General features: G+C 38.8%; 1 protein-coding gene across 3 annotated transcripts; it reads right to left on the bottom strand.

Annotated features, from left to right (window-relative positions):
• Positions 1-3,022: 3,022 nt before the first annotated feature.
• Positions 3,023-16,182, bottom strand: gtf2a1 (general transcription factor IIA, 1). 3 transcript variants are annotated; one of them, XM_082146886.1, is made up of 10 exons: positions 15,938-16,182; positions 13,430-13,531; positions 13,187-13,343; positions 12,941-13,005; positions 11,089-11,164; positions 9,673-9,806; positions 8,349-8,450; positions 7,986-8,261; positions 7,819-7,908; positions 3,023-4,614 (listed from the first exon to the last, which is right to left on the bottom strand). In XM_082146886.1, exons 1-10 carry the CDS (start codon positions 15,965-15,967, stop codon positions 4,507-4,509), a joined length of 1,140 nt encoding a protein of 379 aa, XP_082003012.1. In that variant the 5' UTR covers positions 15,968-16,182; the 3' UTR covers positions 3,023-4,506. The 3 variants fall into 3 exon arrangements, with proteins under 3 accessions (XP_082003012.1, XP_082003013.1, XP_082003014.1); XM_082146887.1 differs by lacking the exon at positions 15,938-16,182 and adding an exon at positions 14,968-15,918; XM_082146888.1 differs by lacking the exon at positions 15,938-16,182 and adding an exon at positions 13,647-15,917.
• Positions 16,183-17,056: the final 874 nt, after the last annotated feature.

The raw sequence follows: 17,056 nt of genomic DNA, 5'->3' as shown, positions 1-17,056 counted from the left end.
CAGCTGCAGAAATTCACCAAATGTGACTGCACACCTCAATGATCGACTATAAACCAAGCAAACCGCATTTGAGTGAAGGTTGTGAATAAGAATTTCATTGGTTAACCCTATTGAACAAACGACTCTAATGAATGATTCTGAACAAGACTCATCGTGATACTGAATGACAGAGGCATGTTGTTCCTTCATTTCAGATGCGAGTCACAACCAGGACAGAAAGGGGGCAGAAGAATTATGAATGTGTAAAAATGGCCACTGACCATTCAAAATTTAAGTAAGGTAAATACATTAACTCTTAATTTAGAATATATTGTTTTTTAGCAATGATACAAATGCCCAGCAATTGACACAATTGTTAAAAATTTATCTACTTTGCTGTCCACTGCAGTCTTTTAGTAGATCTCTAGGCCCAAGACATCTTTATTAAAGGACAGTGAGACTTTTTTCTGATTCATTCATGTGAGTGAACGATTCACTTGCAATTTTATGTGCAAATTCATAAGTCAACACCATTGCTGAGTATTTTCTCTTTAAAACTGCAGTGAGCCAAAGACAGTCTCAAACACGTGGTTTGAAAACGCTGGAGTTTCTGACGTCACAAACTTGTAACCAATCAGGTCAACGTGTGATCATCAACGAGTGGATCTCTGAGCTGGTGTGAGTGAGTGGAGGTGGGGGAAAAAATTTCATTTTGGTGATCAAAGATGAGTTTTAAGGGATATAATTATTGATTACAAGGGGACTTTAATAGCCAATTTCCTTAAAGGACAAGTTCGGTATTTTACACTTAAAGCCCTGTTTACAGATCGTATCTGATGAAATAGAACGGTTAAGATTAAAATTTGGACACATGCTGCTGTCCCGAGAATTTTAGGTTTATTTCGCTTCACCCCCCCACCCCCACAATGGCTGCATAGGTGCACTGGAAGATTGCGTCCTAAAAACACATTAAACTTTCGTTTACAAAGACGTGAAACTCACCGAGTGGTCAGGGGTGTTCACTGATATGTTCACTCAAAAATCGCTGAAAAAGATGCTTTCCAACAGGTTTTATCGTAGTTTTTGTCCAACTCCATTGACTTAATATGACGTGCTGTGAGACCGCAGCACCTTTACGGTATTACTCCGCCGCTTCTTCTTCTGCTTCTTCTGTGTATTCAATGAAATGCCCATGGTTTGCTTGCAATTGGCAAAGGTGCATTATCGCCACCAACTGGGCTGGAGTGTCTATTATTCAAGCTCTCAACGGAAGAATCACGGGTGTGACGCGTTTGGCAAAATAGGTCCACAAAAGCGAAATAAACCTAAAATTCTCGGGACAGCAGCATGTGTCCAAATTTTAATCTTAACCGTTCTATTTCATCAGATACGATCTGTAAACAGGGCTTTAAGTGTAAAATACCGAACTTGTCCTTTAAACTTTAGGAGACTACTGCAACTATCTGGTCTAGCAGTTAACATTATTGTTTTGGTCAAATGTGAATCTGTAACTCTCCTGAACTGAATCCCAATATTACCATTGCAATATGTAATCCAAAATAACATTGTCCAAAATGACTATTGTCTTTCTTCTACTTTGAATCATCCAGTTCCTCCATTGCATAACTATTGTGTTACGTGTGTATTCAATAATGCACACTAGGATTGGACTATCAGGATGTCCACGTGGAAAAACACACTTCAACACACAGCACTATACATGTGAACAACCTGCCAGCGTGTCAAAGGACACTGAAGAGCTGTAAAGTGGGTGTAAATAGTGACAAATATAAAAGCTCAGGGCTACCGCAGTACTTTCCTCAAACTCACCATAACATACCTATATTAAAGAGAGTGGGAGACATTATAATCTGCTGATGGTGTTGTAGGTGTAAAAACCATATGAAACCGAGGCATCAACACAGCTTTACTCTCCATTAGAAGCCTAATGGAGTGTGTTAGAAGATTGATGAGGCTTATAAACCCAGATGGTGAATATACGTAGACTTGTGTGGCATCGTGACCTCAGAGGAGGGGAATGGATGAGGTGAAGGGAGTTATAAGTATAAGGACATGGATCACGATTGAAAATTTAAGGGAAAAGCCACAGACAAAGTAATGTAGGAAAGAGGACCCATGGGAGAGTGAGAGACGTGTGCTGATATGGTGCTCAATCAACCTCAGTGGGCAACGCTGTAGACCTGCAGCAGAAAACTGCTGATTCAGGAGAAGGGAGGTGTGGAACTGGAATGGAGTGATGTTTTACTGCAGATGAAGCATTTATGACCTGCCTGGGGAAGAAGTTAAAGTAAGTATGAGAAGACGAAATTAAAAAGGCCAAAAGAGAAACTTCACTTTTAGTGTTACTCTTACTTGTAAAATAAAGGCTTTTAACCCACCTTTCGCTCCACCAGTCATCATCAATATTGCTGCAGTTTGCAAAGTAGTGTTAATCTATAGTTACTATAGATATTTGAACTAGAACTACTCAGTACTTTAAAATGACATATTTTGATTTCAAAGACAGTCAAGTTATAACACTGTAAAAAAAATAAAAATAATGATCAATAAGTTATAACGTGTTTTTACATTGTTTTCAACTCAGCAAAATAAGTTAAGCAGTTTTAACTTAAGTTATACAAGATTCAACTTAAGACAATTTAATGTAATTTAAGTTGAAATGACTTAACATCCAAGTTGATTGTACTTAAATTAAGGAAGCAACTTATTTTTATAGGGAATATCACCACCTAGTGGATCATTATAGTAAAGCACAACATAAAGTGTGTAAAGTGAGTGTTTGAAGCCAAACCAAGACCAGTTTAAAGTGATTTGGCTACTTTCCATAATCCACAAAACCTACATGACTAAAGGAATTTTTTTTTGAAGCAGAATCATTTCTGAAATTGGACAAATTTATGAAGAGTCTTTAAAATAACATGCAATGATAAAAGTTCATGATAGGTCTTCAGTAATAAGTTCAAGGCAGCATCGATCAGCAGGAGACAAGTTGCAAAAGGCCAATGTTAGTCAACAAAGAGAGTCAATTTTAATAGTGCTTTTAATAAAGTTCAGCAAAGGCAAAAAATAATAAAACAAAATACTAAAGATCTCTACTAACATAACACAACCTTCATAGAGATGAGAATCAGAGACAGAGCAGTTTGATTGGTAAAACAGTATGTGAACATACATGAAGTTCCCTCACATGACCGTAGTTCTGAGTATTCTTTGCTTGCCATTAGAAACACAAAGCCAAATGTACAGTTTGTAGGATTTGTTAAAGGCTCTCCCCCTTTAGACAAGACCTGATATCTAAAATAAATCTGAAAGGCACAAATAAGGAGCGTAAAGATGAAAAACTACACTAAAATAAAAATAGCCCCAAACTAGTCCAAGCCATATCATCGAACAATCTTAGCATGAATAATCAACAAAACATGTCAATACTTTCAACTGCTGAACATATGGACACAGAACGCCACAATCTGTCATTTCTCAGACTGTATCAGGGCACGGCTTTAAAAAGTCAGACTAAATATTAAAACAAAATGGAGGGACAAAAAAAAAAAAAAAAAAATCCACAATGCACAGAATCAGGTTGAAATCCTCCTCAGTTGAGGAGCACTTCTTTCATTAAGAGCACAGTTCGGTTTCATCCCCCCAAAACATGATGCTGCCTGAGCTTCAGGAATAAATACGAACTACAAATGTGTAAAAGAAGCCTGACCGCAAGTAAAGTAGGAAGGGTGGTCTGACCGAGCACTTCATTGACACTAAACGCAATAATTGCACACGAACACACGCGGGACGACGCAAGCTCCGTGATGCACTGCCCGAAAACATGCATCATACTGACAGAGCAGATCTTTAGCCAGAGCACAGAGTTAGAAAAATCCATGACAGACATACAAACACGTCAACAAATTTAGTGAGATCGACAACGTTACACTTAACTCGCCTGTTTTCATTGGTATCTCTTGCTGTTAAACATACAAAGGTCTAAAAACATCGCAAATATGAAAGGAAATTACTGGAACACAGTTCTTGGTTGCTCGTTTTAGTGTTTGTATGAGGTGGCGAATGGTGATGGAATAGTCCTCGTGTCGGACCGTTCGCTTTACACAGGATTCAGATGGCTGATCTAGCTACGGAAATCACCAACAAACACGTACGGTTGCAGTAAAAAGGCCGTCTTAACACACCAGAGTCGACTTAAGTTAGCGCCAGGCGCTACAACTGGCTCCCTGCGCCTAATTTTCATACATCTGAGGGGCAAGAATATTGTTCTAAAAGTGAAGTTATGGACTCCTGTGAAATTCTACAGGTAAAAGGGCCATCTTTAAAAGGGGGGAGGGGGGGAATCTCTTGGATGGCACATTATTTTGTGCAGATATCACTCAAACAGCACAGTAGCATTGGGACGTTACTCTTCAGCCCCCCGAAGTGGGAATCCCCTGATACATAGTTTCAGGTCTTGATGTGTCTTGCCTTAAGTGTAGACAGTTTTGGGTTTTGTTCCTCTTTTTACCACTCTGCATCTCCAATGGCTTTGGAGAACACGTAATCCCGCCCGTTCAGATTCATGATCCCGTCTTTCAGGTGAAATTTCCATTTGTTCTTACTCCTGTGGATCTGAAGCAAAAGATATTGTATGAATTTCATTTGAACAGTTAAAAAAAAAAAAAGAAAAAAAAAGTTTTGCATTAAATGTCAGGTGTAATATGTGACCCGATCTGGCGAAATGAGTCGTAAGTCGCAACGTTCCATTTTAAGATATGGGCCGTTTATGTGGAAAAATAATGAAATAATAGATTTTTTATTTTATTATTATTATTGCTAAATTTCAAAGAACAGACATTCAAAAATAATCTCCTAAAGTTTCGTAGTCCAGATAATTGAGAAAAGGTATTTAAATGACTATTAAAGTTTACAAAGTTTTACTAAATTCGCTGGAAATGAATATTGCTTTTCTCAACTCCTCTCTCACCTCTGAGCATTTCCCGGGAATCCCCTCAAACGTCTCTGCTTTCCAAATATGGTGTTACACGTTGTATAGAACCAATCATAAAGCTTAGAAATGTACACAAACGCTGATCATTTGTCAATGGGAAGCCCCATTTCGACTGACCGGCACGCGATTGGTCCAGCCATCCTCCTGTCAGACTCGTAGCGCTCTGTGTAAACAAGCTAGCAGATCTCCTCAGAAAGATTAAATATTATTAATTTGAGAAATGTCGCTGTCAAAAGAGAGCAAAGTCGCCAAAAGCGTTGAACTCACTGGAGGCTTCTAACCTAAGCTCTGCTGCTGGTCATCAAGAGTGGCTAAGGCTTGTCAGTGATTGTTTTGGAAAGTGACAGCCCTGTGGTATTTATCGTGTATGGATGTGAGTGAGTGCAATTATTCTGTGAGTGTATTTATCTGCAAGGAGAATCCATTACAATGTGTTTGATTTATTTTAACCCAATATTTAACTGTTGGTATCTCCGTTATGAATATGTTACACTGTTGTTGTCAACTAGCCTACACAAAGATATGATTGCATAGGCTAACATTATTTGTTCTCTGTTTCCTTGTCTCTCTGCCTCTCTCACTTTCTCTCACACACACACACACACACACACACACACACACACACACACACACACACACACACACACACACACACACACACACACACACACACACACACACACACACACACACACACACACACACACACACACACACACACACACACACACACACACACACACACACACACACACACACACACACACACACACACACACACACACACACACACACACACACACACACACACACACAAAACATTGATTCACTAGCTTTTCTTAATGGTATTACAGTAGTAGAATATAGCCTAAGGTGTATATATAGCGTTTTGCAAAAAAAAAAAAATTTTGTTATGTTGTGTATGTTCTGGCCAAAATAACTCTTAAAATCTTATTATTATTAATCAATCTTTGTATATACTATTCCATATATTTATGATGTATTGTTTTTTTAACCAATTTAAGATGTTTGACAATGTTAAGATAAATATGTTGCATTTTGGCATGGTTTTTGATTTATTTATGAACTATTTATGGACATAAAATTAAATAAAAAATATCCTGGATTTGAAGAATATTGTGTCCCTGGCCTTCACTGAGCTCAAGTAATAGTTTAATGTACAAAAAATTGTGAATGAACTTGACTGTTGATGTCTTAAATAATAATGTCAAATAACCAACATTTCTCAAAATGGATATATCTCGTTTTGCAACGAAACTCTTCATATATTAATGTATTTGGTCAAATTAAGCTGTACAATAAATAGTTCATCCCTTTAAATGCAATGGATTTTGAAAGATATCAACAAAAAACGGGCAAAAAACTTTAAAAGCGATTTTCTCAGGTTTTCAATTGGAAAAAGAGGGCAGACGACCATAATTCAAATGTGTATATCTTTACAACCATTCAAGGTATGACTTTGACTAGGATATCAGTTGAAAGCTTATGGTCTCCTCTTTCCATTAATACCAAAATCTCAATTTTGAAGTTTGGGTCACTGTGACTCATTTTGCTGGATCAGGTCACATATGTCATTGACTATTATAATACAGTTGATTTATAGGCAATTTAATAAAGAACATTTCCTATTCAATGTCTAATTTCACTTGTAAAATCATGTTATTCTTTTCAAAAAAAATTCTAGACATGTAATGCCAGTGACTAAAATGAACAAATAAACTAATATGCCAGTGACTAATAAATTAACAATAAATAAACTGCATCTGAAAAAGTGAATTAGAACTTGATCATAATACAATGTCTAATTTCACTCGTTAAGTCACGTGTTGTCAAACGTTGAGATTGATACTGAAATATCTGAAATAATTCCAATACTTCTTTTCTGCAGTATCGATACACCGATACCAGTTGTGCGTTCTCACTCTCTCTTCTTTCCGATTGCGAACTGACAATTTGATACACGCCCACCTCGCTCCGGTTGAATAGTGTTGGCGTTACAGGTCCTGAATTTCGGTGCGGGGTTGTGGGTATTGCGCATAATTTTATTTTTACACTACACCGTATTCAACTAAAAACGGTTTGGGGACCTGAAAACGCAAACTTTTGGAACCGGGTTTTAAAGGGCACGTTTTTTTAAACAATACTGTTATGGTCTGTGTAAACAAGAAAAACATAAATTTGTGCTGCTAATAAAGATAGTTTATTAACACTTCTCCAGCAAAGTGTAGATTTCCTGCCCCACTACTACGACCAGCAGAGACGCATTTACCTTATTCTTGATTGTTTTTATTCACCGCTTCGTATACAACATTTTTAGTCGTTTTCGTGGATCCGTGTGAACGGGGATCGTTTTGACAACCTTGTCGTCTATGCGCGGAACGTTTTTAAAAACCGAAATGAAAAACGTTTACCTCCCGCACGAGCAGTTCCGTTTGCGCTCTGGAGACGGCTTCGGTCTTCCAACTATCAAATTTCGCCATGTAAATAGCGAATCTGCCATGGTGCGAGCGCAACTGGCATTTAAAGGGAATGGAGATGAGACTCTGATTGGTTTAATGCACATAAATTCCAAAAAACACCCATTACTCATTATGAGAATATGGACAACCCTTTTAGACCATGCGCCTGGCACAACGACCATTTTTCCCATCGTTAAACTAGCAAAAGTGGATTCAGACACGACCTAAGTGAACTTGCATGGTGCGCTTAGATCGTTAAAATAGGGCCCTTAATGTTATCAAACTGGACTAAAACTTTCTCAACACTGCAAGGGTATTAAACAGAAGTTACCTACAAATACTAACCTTGTCATATTGGCAAACCACCACGTTCTCTGTGTCGAACAGCTCCTGGTCTTCCTCATCGCTGACATCATCCCCACTGTTTAACGGCTCCTGAATTAAAAGACAGAACGGTCAAAAAACAAGACTAGTCTAGGATCAGAACCAAAAGTGCTCCGTCAAGCACGTACCTCCTCCACTTGGCCATCCTCGCCTCCATCTTTCTCCTTGTCTTCATCCTCGTCCTCATCATACTCGTCCTCCTCCTCTTCATCCTCTTCCGAGGACGTGTCTCCTGCTCCATCCACCTGGAGCATCATAGGAGGCTGCTGCTGCGAGGCCTGTTGCTGCTGCTGTGTCTGTTGTTGGGGCGGCTGTGCTTGAGGTTGAGCCTGAGCCTGAGCCTGAGCCTGCACCTGCGCAGCTCCCTGTGCCTGCTGAACCGCCATCGCTGCCGCCTGCATGACCTAAACACACGCAAGACTTCTCAATACACACATTCATCAGTATCGTCCCAGGTGATATGGGATAGAACAAGATGAAGTTGTGCTGACCTGAGTGTTCTGCTGTACTTTATTTCCTGTGAGGACAATCTGCTGTGGTTGGATGATGACTCCAGTCTGCTGAGAAAGGCCTCCCTGAAGAGGAGTCAACACCTGTATAGATAGATAGAGATAGCGATAGAGATATTAGGCGTGTTTGAGTTGAACTATACTAGGCTTCCACCGACAGGCGAGATCCACCGGTTGCAGTCGGGGAGGAGTTGAAAACAGAAGTGTGTAGTCGGGGACACTTTCTGCTTCCCATAGTGACTCTCACAAGGTGTTTGTGTACTTTATCATATATGAAGTGGATTAAATGCAATTTGTCAAATACACAGGTTTCAGATGTTTTCAAGAAGGAACAGAAACACTGTTCATTCAATACTTTATGAACTGCTTAATACAGAGCCATGTGTTACTCGTTCAACATAAGCCTATTTTATTTTAATGCAAATAAAGTGGGTCTATTTTTTATCAGTTTTATCTATTTTGACATGAAAACAGTTTTTACTGTTATAAAAAAAGTTTGTGAGGATCAGCTGAACCGAATAAGTCAGAATAAATTTGAAACGCATGTGATCGTTTTGAATCCAGCCAATCCTGTAACTGGTGTTTATTTAAGCTACTTGTTTTAAGAACACAAGTAAAAAAAAAGCACATTATTATACTTAAGTTATTATTATATTTTTAAGTAAACAAAGTATTACACATAACTTCACCACACAAGTAAAAACCAAAACAAAAAACAAATCAGTATAACAATATTTATAAAAACTTATTTTGTAAGTAAAACTAAAGATTTAAGTAAAAAAAATAAAAATAATTTAAACTTATTTTTAATAAAAAAAAAAAAACATTTACTTGTTTTTATGGTGGCTGTCAAAATATTACACGAGGAAAAAAAAAAACATTTAGTACCTTGGTATATTAACATTCTGAGTTAAATAAGTAGTTTTTTACTGTACATTTAAGATCAATTTGTAAAACATAATATTGCCAGCTTTGATGATAAAGCTTTGGCAACCCCAGCTGCGGTTTTTCTATAAATTATGGATTTTTACAACGTACAGCATCGTTCATAAACCAGACACTGCAACAGCTAAACCTGCTCTACTTCCATCAGATCTCTTCCTGTGAGCGGTCCTCCATCACTTCTGATATTTATCATTTAAACAAACAAGAGACCTGACAGGCCTTGCATTGGCTAGCTATGATAAGGACCTCTGCTGACACGGTGAAACAAGTCGCACACATACATGTGCAGGGGGCGTCACAACACACCCTGCAGGATCCAGTGACCGGACTAGAACAAATGAGTCACACTGAAAGCACAGACCTGCTGTATGACGGGGGCCTGTACTCCTCCAGGCTGCATCTGGGGCAGGACCTGCTGCTGCAACACCATCTGCTGCTGAGGCTGGATGATGTATTGAGCTCCATTGGCAGCTCGGACCACCTGCAGGATCTGACCTGCACAGCCAACAGAGAGATGCTTTTTAGGGCTTTCAAACTTTGTGTTAACATGCACTTAATGTCAGCATGAAACAGACATCGCGAAAGAAAGAAAGAAAATCTATCATACAATGTGGGCGTTGCAAACTATATGGGCTTTTATTTAATCTAAGAAACAGGTTGATTGAAAATCTTCTGGCCACTTGTCAACTTTTTTTGCCCAGCCCTCACACTGGTTTAATTAGAAGAGATTATGAGGACACTTCCTTTATTTTATAAATGTTAGTCAAATCAATGTTAAATCAATACAGATGTTGTCTTATTTACAACATGACAATCTGTATCCGCCGCACTGGACTACTGCATCTTCAGAGGCAGCGGCAGAAACATAGGATGCTGGTGTGAGCGGCTTTATTCCGTGCTGTCGACTCCGCTGGTCTCAAAACATGTCTCCGTTATACAGTCATTTTCTGCTTGTCTGGTACAAAACAACCTTGTTTCTGCAGCAACTTTCAGAATGTTTCCTATAACAACGTCGGACGTTTACGTTTTGTGGCGTGAGAAAGTCACATAAATAATCCAAAACCTGATCAGAGCAGTCAGACTGAAATTGATTTATAGAAATGAGATTTGAATAGGATTTCAAACCACATATGAATGTAGATCGAAACAGATTCGCAAAACAAAAAACTAAAAAAAAGTTTAATATATAATTTCTTCATTTTTGCATTCACACTAGCTAAATCTGATCAGATTTCAATCGGATATGCACAAAAATCTGATTTGAACTCTGACAGTCTGAATGTAGCCAAATATCACACACACACAAGCGAAAGAGGCATGAGTAGAGAATTGGAGCACTGCATGTCACGTGTAAAAATCTACTATCAATAAAAATAAATAAATCATATTAGTTGCATATTTGCTAAATACAATATGTAGTATATATACACACGCATGCACTTAATTATGCAAACACAGTTGTTCAAAAACAACTTTGTTCACATAATTGTGTAACCTTTTTAAATCAATTGACAGCTCCAACGAAAAACCCACGTCTCCATACGGCAGTAGTACTCAACCTTCCAGAGACTTTTTTTTTCTTTTTTTTTTACAGAAATTAGGAGCGTCCATGGATTAAAATAACTGAAATACATTGTAGAATGTTTTGGTGTGACTATAGTTTGTTTGACTTTATTTTAAGGCATTTTAAGTCACCTTGAGGCTTCTTGGAAGTTTGCTGAGGCCCCCTGGTTGAGAACCATTGCCTTACGGGACACGTGTCAGTGTAATGTCTTACCCTGAGGCGTGATGAGTTGCTGAAATGGTGTTACACCTGTGGGTAAAGCCAAAGTCGCTGCTGTGGCTGCTGCACTCTAGTGGAACAGGAGATTGAAACAGGAATTGAATCCACAGAGGACACACACATACATTAATGATCAGGTAGAGCAGGAGTGAGAGAGAGAGAGAGAGAGAGAGAGAGAGAGAGAGAGAACAATATCCTTCACTGGAATTTGCCGTGTAATCTAATTTGAAGTCCCCAGCTCGGTCTAAACCATTTTCCAGGAAAACTCCTCCCTCATTCCATCTGCTCTCCTGCTGGCATTGACGCCGATCTTAAAGGGGTGTTCATATATACAGGCAACTACAGTGACCAAACCACTGAAGTCATTCATTTTAATGGGAGAGGCAGATTTCTGGATTTGAGTAACGGTGACTGTCTGGCCAGTGGCCTCCCACTGTTTCAGTGGCCTTGATTCTGCAAACATTTATACCCATAAGGATTTTAAAGAAGCTTATAAAGAGTTATATGGCATGAACCAAACCAACAAGCGACAGGGTGAATCACAAAATTACAGACTTGGATTGGAAGCAGTTGAAATATCAGACAAAGACTGTAATTAACAACTTTAAAGGAGTCATGAACTGCATTTAAAAAATTATAATCTTCTCTGGAGGTCCTCTTAAGTTATCATGATTTTTACATAAAAACATAATTTTGAAGAAAAGCTATTTTCTATCCTGTTTTTGACCCTCTCTTTCAAACACAGTTTTGATGAGTGTGCTGCATTCAAGACTTAGAAGTAAACACCTAATTCTATGATTGGACTAACAGTTTTGCATTACAAAATGTTCAACGTCCCATACATTATACATGTGGAATTGTTTTGAAAACTTCCAATGTTGAAAGTCTTTTTACATAGTTTTGACATGTGTATTACATATGCTTTATTTGCCAAGATATATAGCCAAGATTTATGAAGCATAAGTACTTGGAGTTACCACATTTATAGTTAGTAGGATAACTTACAGTGTTTCATGTATACAGGGTTTATGAATGAATAAACCATTGTTTGCAGTCGTTCTTATAGGCTATTCATCTTTTGATTAAGTGAAAAACGAATTCATTGTCATTTGCAGTATCGTGTTTTACATAAAGTGAAGTCTTACTGATGACAAAACAGTAGATGTCGCACTCGCTCACTGAGGCTTTTACTTATGATTATAGCGAATGCCTTAGATCCACACGAATTTACAGTCAAATGAATTTGCAGAATCTTATTAACACGATCTGACTGGAACTTTGTTCAAAATAAGTTCATCCACGCTTTCATAATGTTAGGATCACAAAAGCAATGCAAATTCAGTGTTTTCCCACAACTTGGCACTTCAAAACATCTTGTAATCTCTACCGTTTTGTTGCTGGAGTCTGTCTTGTATTTACTACTACATGACATGTGACAGGGCTTAGATTAAGCAAGGATTTGACCTAAGTTCAATCAGGACATTTAAGTAGCTTTAATAAACGTGCCTTAGAAAAAAACTTGAGACAAAACAATGGCACTGTCATTTTAAGATGCGTCACTGCAAGTTGCTTCCAGTTAAAACAGCTCAAACATGCATTAGTCTGTGAAACCAGGGTCACTGCTTTATGGGAGAGGCAGGCTCTGATTGGTGGAGATTTCTTAGCAGAATCATGGGTAACTTTGGTTTTCACAGGGAATTCCATTGTTAAACGCTGATTTTCCCAAAAAATTATTTAAAATAATGGTTCTTCAGTGGTTTGCAAGTTCTTTAAAAATCAATTCCCTAATGGAGAAAACGACCGTTGCACTATTCCAAACACTAACATGAAAGTGAAGCACACTTACCATCCCTGTCGCGTTCATGTGCTGGAGAACCTTAGGATCCTGAACAATGACCTGCTGCTGAGGAGCTGAGAAATCAGACAATTAACAGCATATTTACTGACTGTTGTTGGGCTTTTTTGTTGTTGTTGTACATTATGTAAATGTCAAAGAACGTGGGACACCAACAAATGCCACTGTTTTGCACAGCAGTACAATGACAAAATCTTTAACTTATTCCATTTCTAAAACCGTCAGACCGGGCCTCACCCTGCTGCGCTGGAGGCAGGAGGACTTGCTGCGGTTGGGATTGTGCCTGCGTCAGCTGGGCTTGTTGGGCCTGCTGCTGTTGAGCTTGCAGAGCCTGTTGCTCCTCCGTATGAAAACCATCCACCGCCTTGGACTGCATCAGCTTACTCTCCCACAACTGCTCAGTAAGAAAGATGCGGGTTTAAAAATCAACCGTCGATCTGGTCGGCACGTTAAGATTCATCATAACGCCAAACATCTTACCGTTTTAAGCTCCATCAGGACCTGCTCATCCACTCCCTCGTCCAGGAAAAGCTCCCGGACTTCATTGATGACATCCTCCATTACTGATCTATACAGTTTAGGCTACAATGCAAGCAAACAATGTAAACCCTTTTATCTAAATTACAAAATATTATGAATGCATGTTTTTAAGGAAGTGTTTGAACTGGTTTACAAGATCAATAGACTGTTTACAAACCGGACTGAATCAGTCCTCGATTCCACTTGCTGACTCAGTGAACCAAGAATTGTCTCTTGCCAACATGATTTGTAATGAGCTGAGAATCAATGAATGAGCTGATTTGAAGTGTAAACAGTGATTGACTGAGACAGAAAGTCTGCTATGCCTGCTACAGACTGTGAGATTTTGGCAATCCGATAAGATCATTACAAATCACACTGTACGACATCGATCTAATAAACTTGTGTACGACATATGTAGACTGTACAATGATGACATGCATTGAATCAAAGGCTATGACATTAGTATAGCAGAATAAAATGTCATCAGCATGTGCTAGTGGCAAACAAATTGAGCAAGATGAATAACATTCTGGCAATTGTGGTTATGTGCGCAAAAAAAAATAAAAAAAAAAATAAATGGAGTAAGCGAGTAGAGTATATAGACACGGTCATGGCTGGAGAAAAGAGGCTGCCTTAGCACACCAGTTTAGCAAATGGAGCTTGAGGGAAGTAGTTTTAAGTTTTAGCATCATGTCGCATTGATCAATATGCCATTTCATGTTGCATTTTTATTGGTTAGTAGTCACTAGACGTAGGTCGTAGCAACAAACACACAGAGATGATCATGATAAATTTCTGACAAAATCATCACAGACTATCTTTGGTTGCAAGACCGTGACAAAGGCCACAGTAGGACCACCGTTTAGAAGCCACAACCACAGAGATCACCACAACTGGTCATCTTTTGTCTGGGACAGCCCAAAATCGTACAGTGTGTACTGGGCATACTAGTCTAATAACAGAAGTGTTAAATACACACTGGTAATGTTTTCAACTTTGTTACATGATAGCTGATTTTGGCATTGGTTGTAAACGTAATGATACATTCTAGGAATTATTTAAATATTTATTGTAAATATATTTAGGTGCTAAATTATGTCTGCATACAAACATAGTTATGTCTATGACGCAAATTAAAATAAACGTCAAAAACGTAACAGAAAGTTAAAAACGGTAATATGTGCCTACACACGTAACTTTATTTGACAGTTTGTATTAGAGGGTGTAACGAACCGCCACAGGAACACAAAGAATGACGCAACTACATGAACGCTGAATTGTTTCTCAACCGACCCACGGACAATAGACATACTTCCCAATCACCATTTGGTAACTGGAAGCACTAAACCGACACATATGGTTCAGCAAACGTTTGCATTGCTGCAGCTCGCGGGCTGAACACGACGCATCCGTGTGTAGCACTGCGACCACGGTCAACTGCACTCAACGAAACCGAGAAAAGAAACAACATTCTACATTCGTGCAAAAACACACACACGCATTTCCGGCAGAAGTCAATCCGGGACGAGCAAACAAACGTCTTTCTCTGCCCACAGAGAAACCACCATCGCTATGGCGCTGATACGCTTCAGCTAAGACGGGAAAGCAGCGGCAGTGGTTCGCGGTGTGTGTCGCGTCCTGTCCGTGGCGCGCGGCCCGTCCGCTCACTATTTAAAGCGCGGTCTGGTGTTTATATGCAGAGCCCGTGACGTAGCGCCGAGTAGCACCTTCCCATCCCGGCCAGAGTCTATATTAGAGCGCCGCTATGGCTGTATAAAACCAGGCGCCCGAAAGAAGGAGGGTCAGAAGCGCAGACAGCGAACAGCGACGGTAGCCATGATGACTCAGCGAACGGGTTTTATAGTGATAATCGGCTCATTTTTTTGAGCTCATATACATGGGATTCGGTAATATGGGGGAAATGTACAACTCGTTCAAATAAAATTTGATGTGATGTAACGTTAGGAAGGTTTTCGTTCGAACACGCAGGACAACAAACACAATTCTGCCCTCTCACTTGATAAATACGCTCGGTTTTGTTTAATTTCAGATGCATATTGTCGGGATAAAAGGGTGCTTTCGCAACAAACTGTAATATATCGAGTTACATGATCATTTTTTTTTCGCATCAAACACAGCTTTTTACACGGCCGAGGCCAAATGTAACAAAGCCCGTGTTAGTTTAACAGAAATACGTTTTAAAACACGTAATAAAGTTTAATGCCGTGGATCAGAGTATATATATTTCCTCCAGCAGATCCAGCCGTGTAACGTACATCTCTATCAGCAAACACTCACACACTTCCCTACAAAGAGCTCACATGGATCAGATCTGATGTGTACGTGTGTCTAGTATGTTTATTTATTGCGAATGCTAAATGTGTGGGTTTGGTACTGCGTCTAACTACAGTTCTTGGACACGTGTGTGATGATTTGGAGTATGAGTGCCGTTTGTCTGATCCTTACCACTATGTTCGAGTTAGCCGAGCTCGCCATTATGAGCGCAGTGAGGGGGGAAACACACCGCGAGTATCAAGCAAGAACCCCAAAAATCATTTAAAAAAAGCACGGAAACATCTAAAACGTTTTAAAAAGTTGCCGGTTAAAGTTTCTGTAAATAAAAACACAGCTGTTTACGGTCTTATTCACAGTCCCAGGGCTGCTGCTCCCCAGCCGTCCGTCTTCTCCAGTCGTCCGCCTTTATATACGGAGCTGCGCGAGACACAGGGCAGGGTCAAGCGGGCACTGCGCGAAATATCGCGAGATTTCAGCGCGCTCTTACCGCAAACACGACACGGTGAGTCAGTATGGAGGCTTTACAAAAATCAGCCAATGCAGCCAGTCACATTGTGTGTCAACATAAAAAAAGATATGCAAACTACTGTTACGATTGTGGATTACTAAGCGTTTCTTGTTTATTGTTGTTATTATTATTATTAGGCCTATTATTGTTGTTGAGACCAAATTTAGGCTCTTTATTTATTAGCTTCTATATGTCCATCCTAATTGAATGCCTAATGTTATAAAAATGCTTTTATAAATTATTCAAACTTCCAGACAATGCTTTGTCAAAACAAAATCAAGTTTACTTTACTTTATTGGAAATTATAAGCATAATAGACTTACATTTTCACCACACGAGGGCAATGTGTACCACTCCATAAGCAACAACTGGTTAATATCTGATTAATTTTAAACATTAAAACATCGGAATGTTATCTATCTATCTATCTATCTATCTATCTATCTATCTATCTATCTATCTATCTATCTATCTATCTATCTATCTATCTATCTATCTATCTATCTATCTATCTATCTATCTATCTATCTATCTATCTGTCTGTTTCTATCTATCTATCTATCTATCTATCTATATGTCTATCTATATGTCTGTCTGTCTGTGTCTGTCTATCTGTCTGTCTGTGTCTATGACATGTCTGTGACATGTGTCTATCTATCTATCTATCTATCTATCTATCTATCTATCTATCATCTATATGTCTATCTATCTATCTATCTATCTATCTATCTATCTATCTATCTATCTATCTATCTATCTCTAAACTGTTAAATAATTAGGAA

The sequence above is a fragment of the Leuciscus leuciscus genome (genome assembly GCF_965113295.1).
Source record: "Leuciscus leuciscus genome assembly, chromosome: 19".
Classification (NCBI taxonomy): Eukaryota; Metazoa; Chordata; class Actinopteri; order Cypriniformes; family Leuciscidae; genus Leuciscus; species Leuciscus leuciscus.
This window is presented reverse-complemented; position numbering and strand designations above follow the sequence as displayed.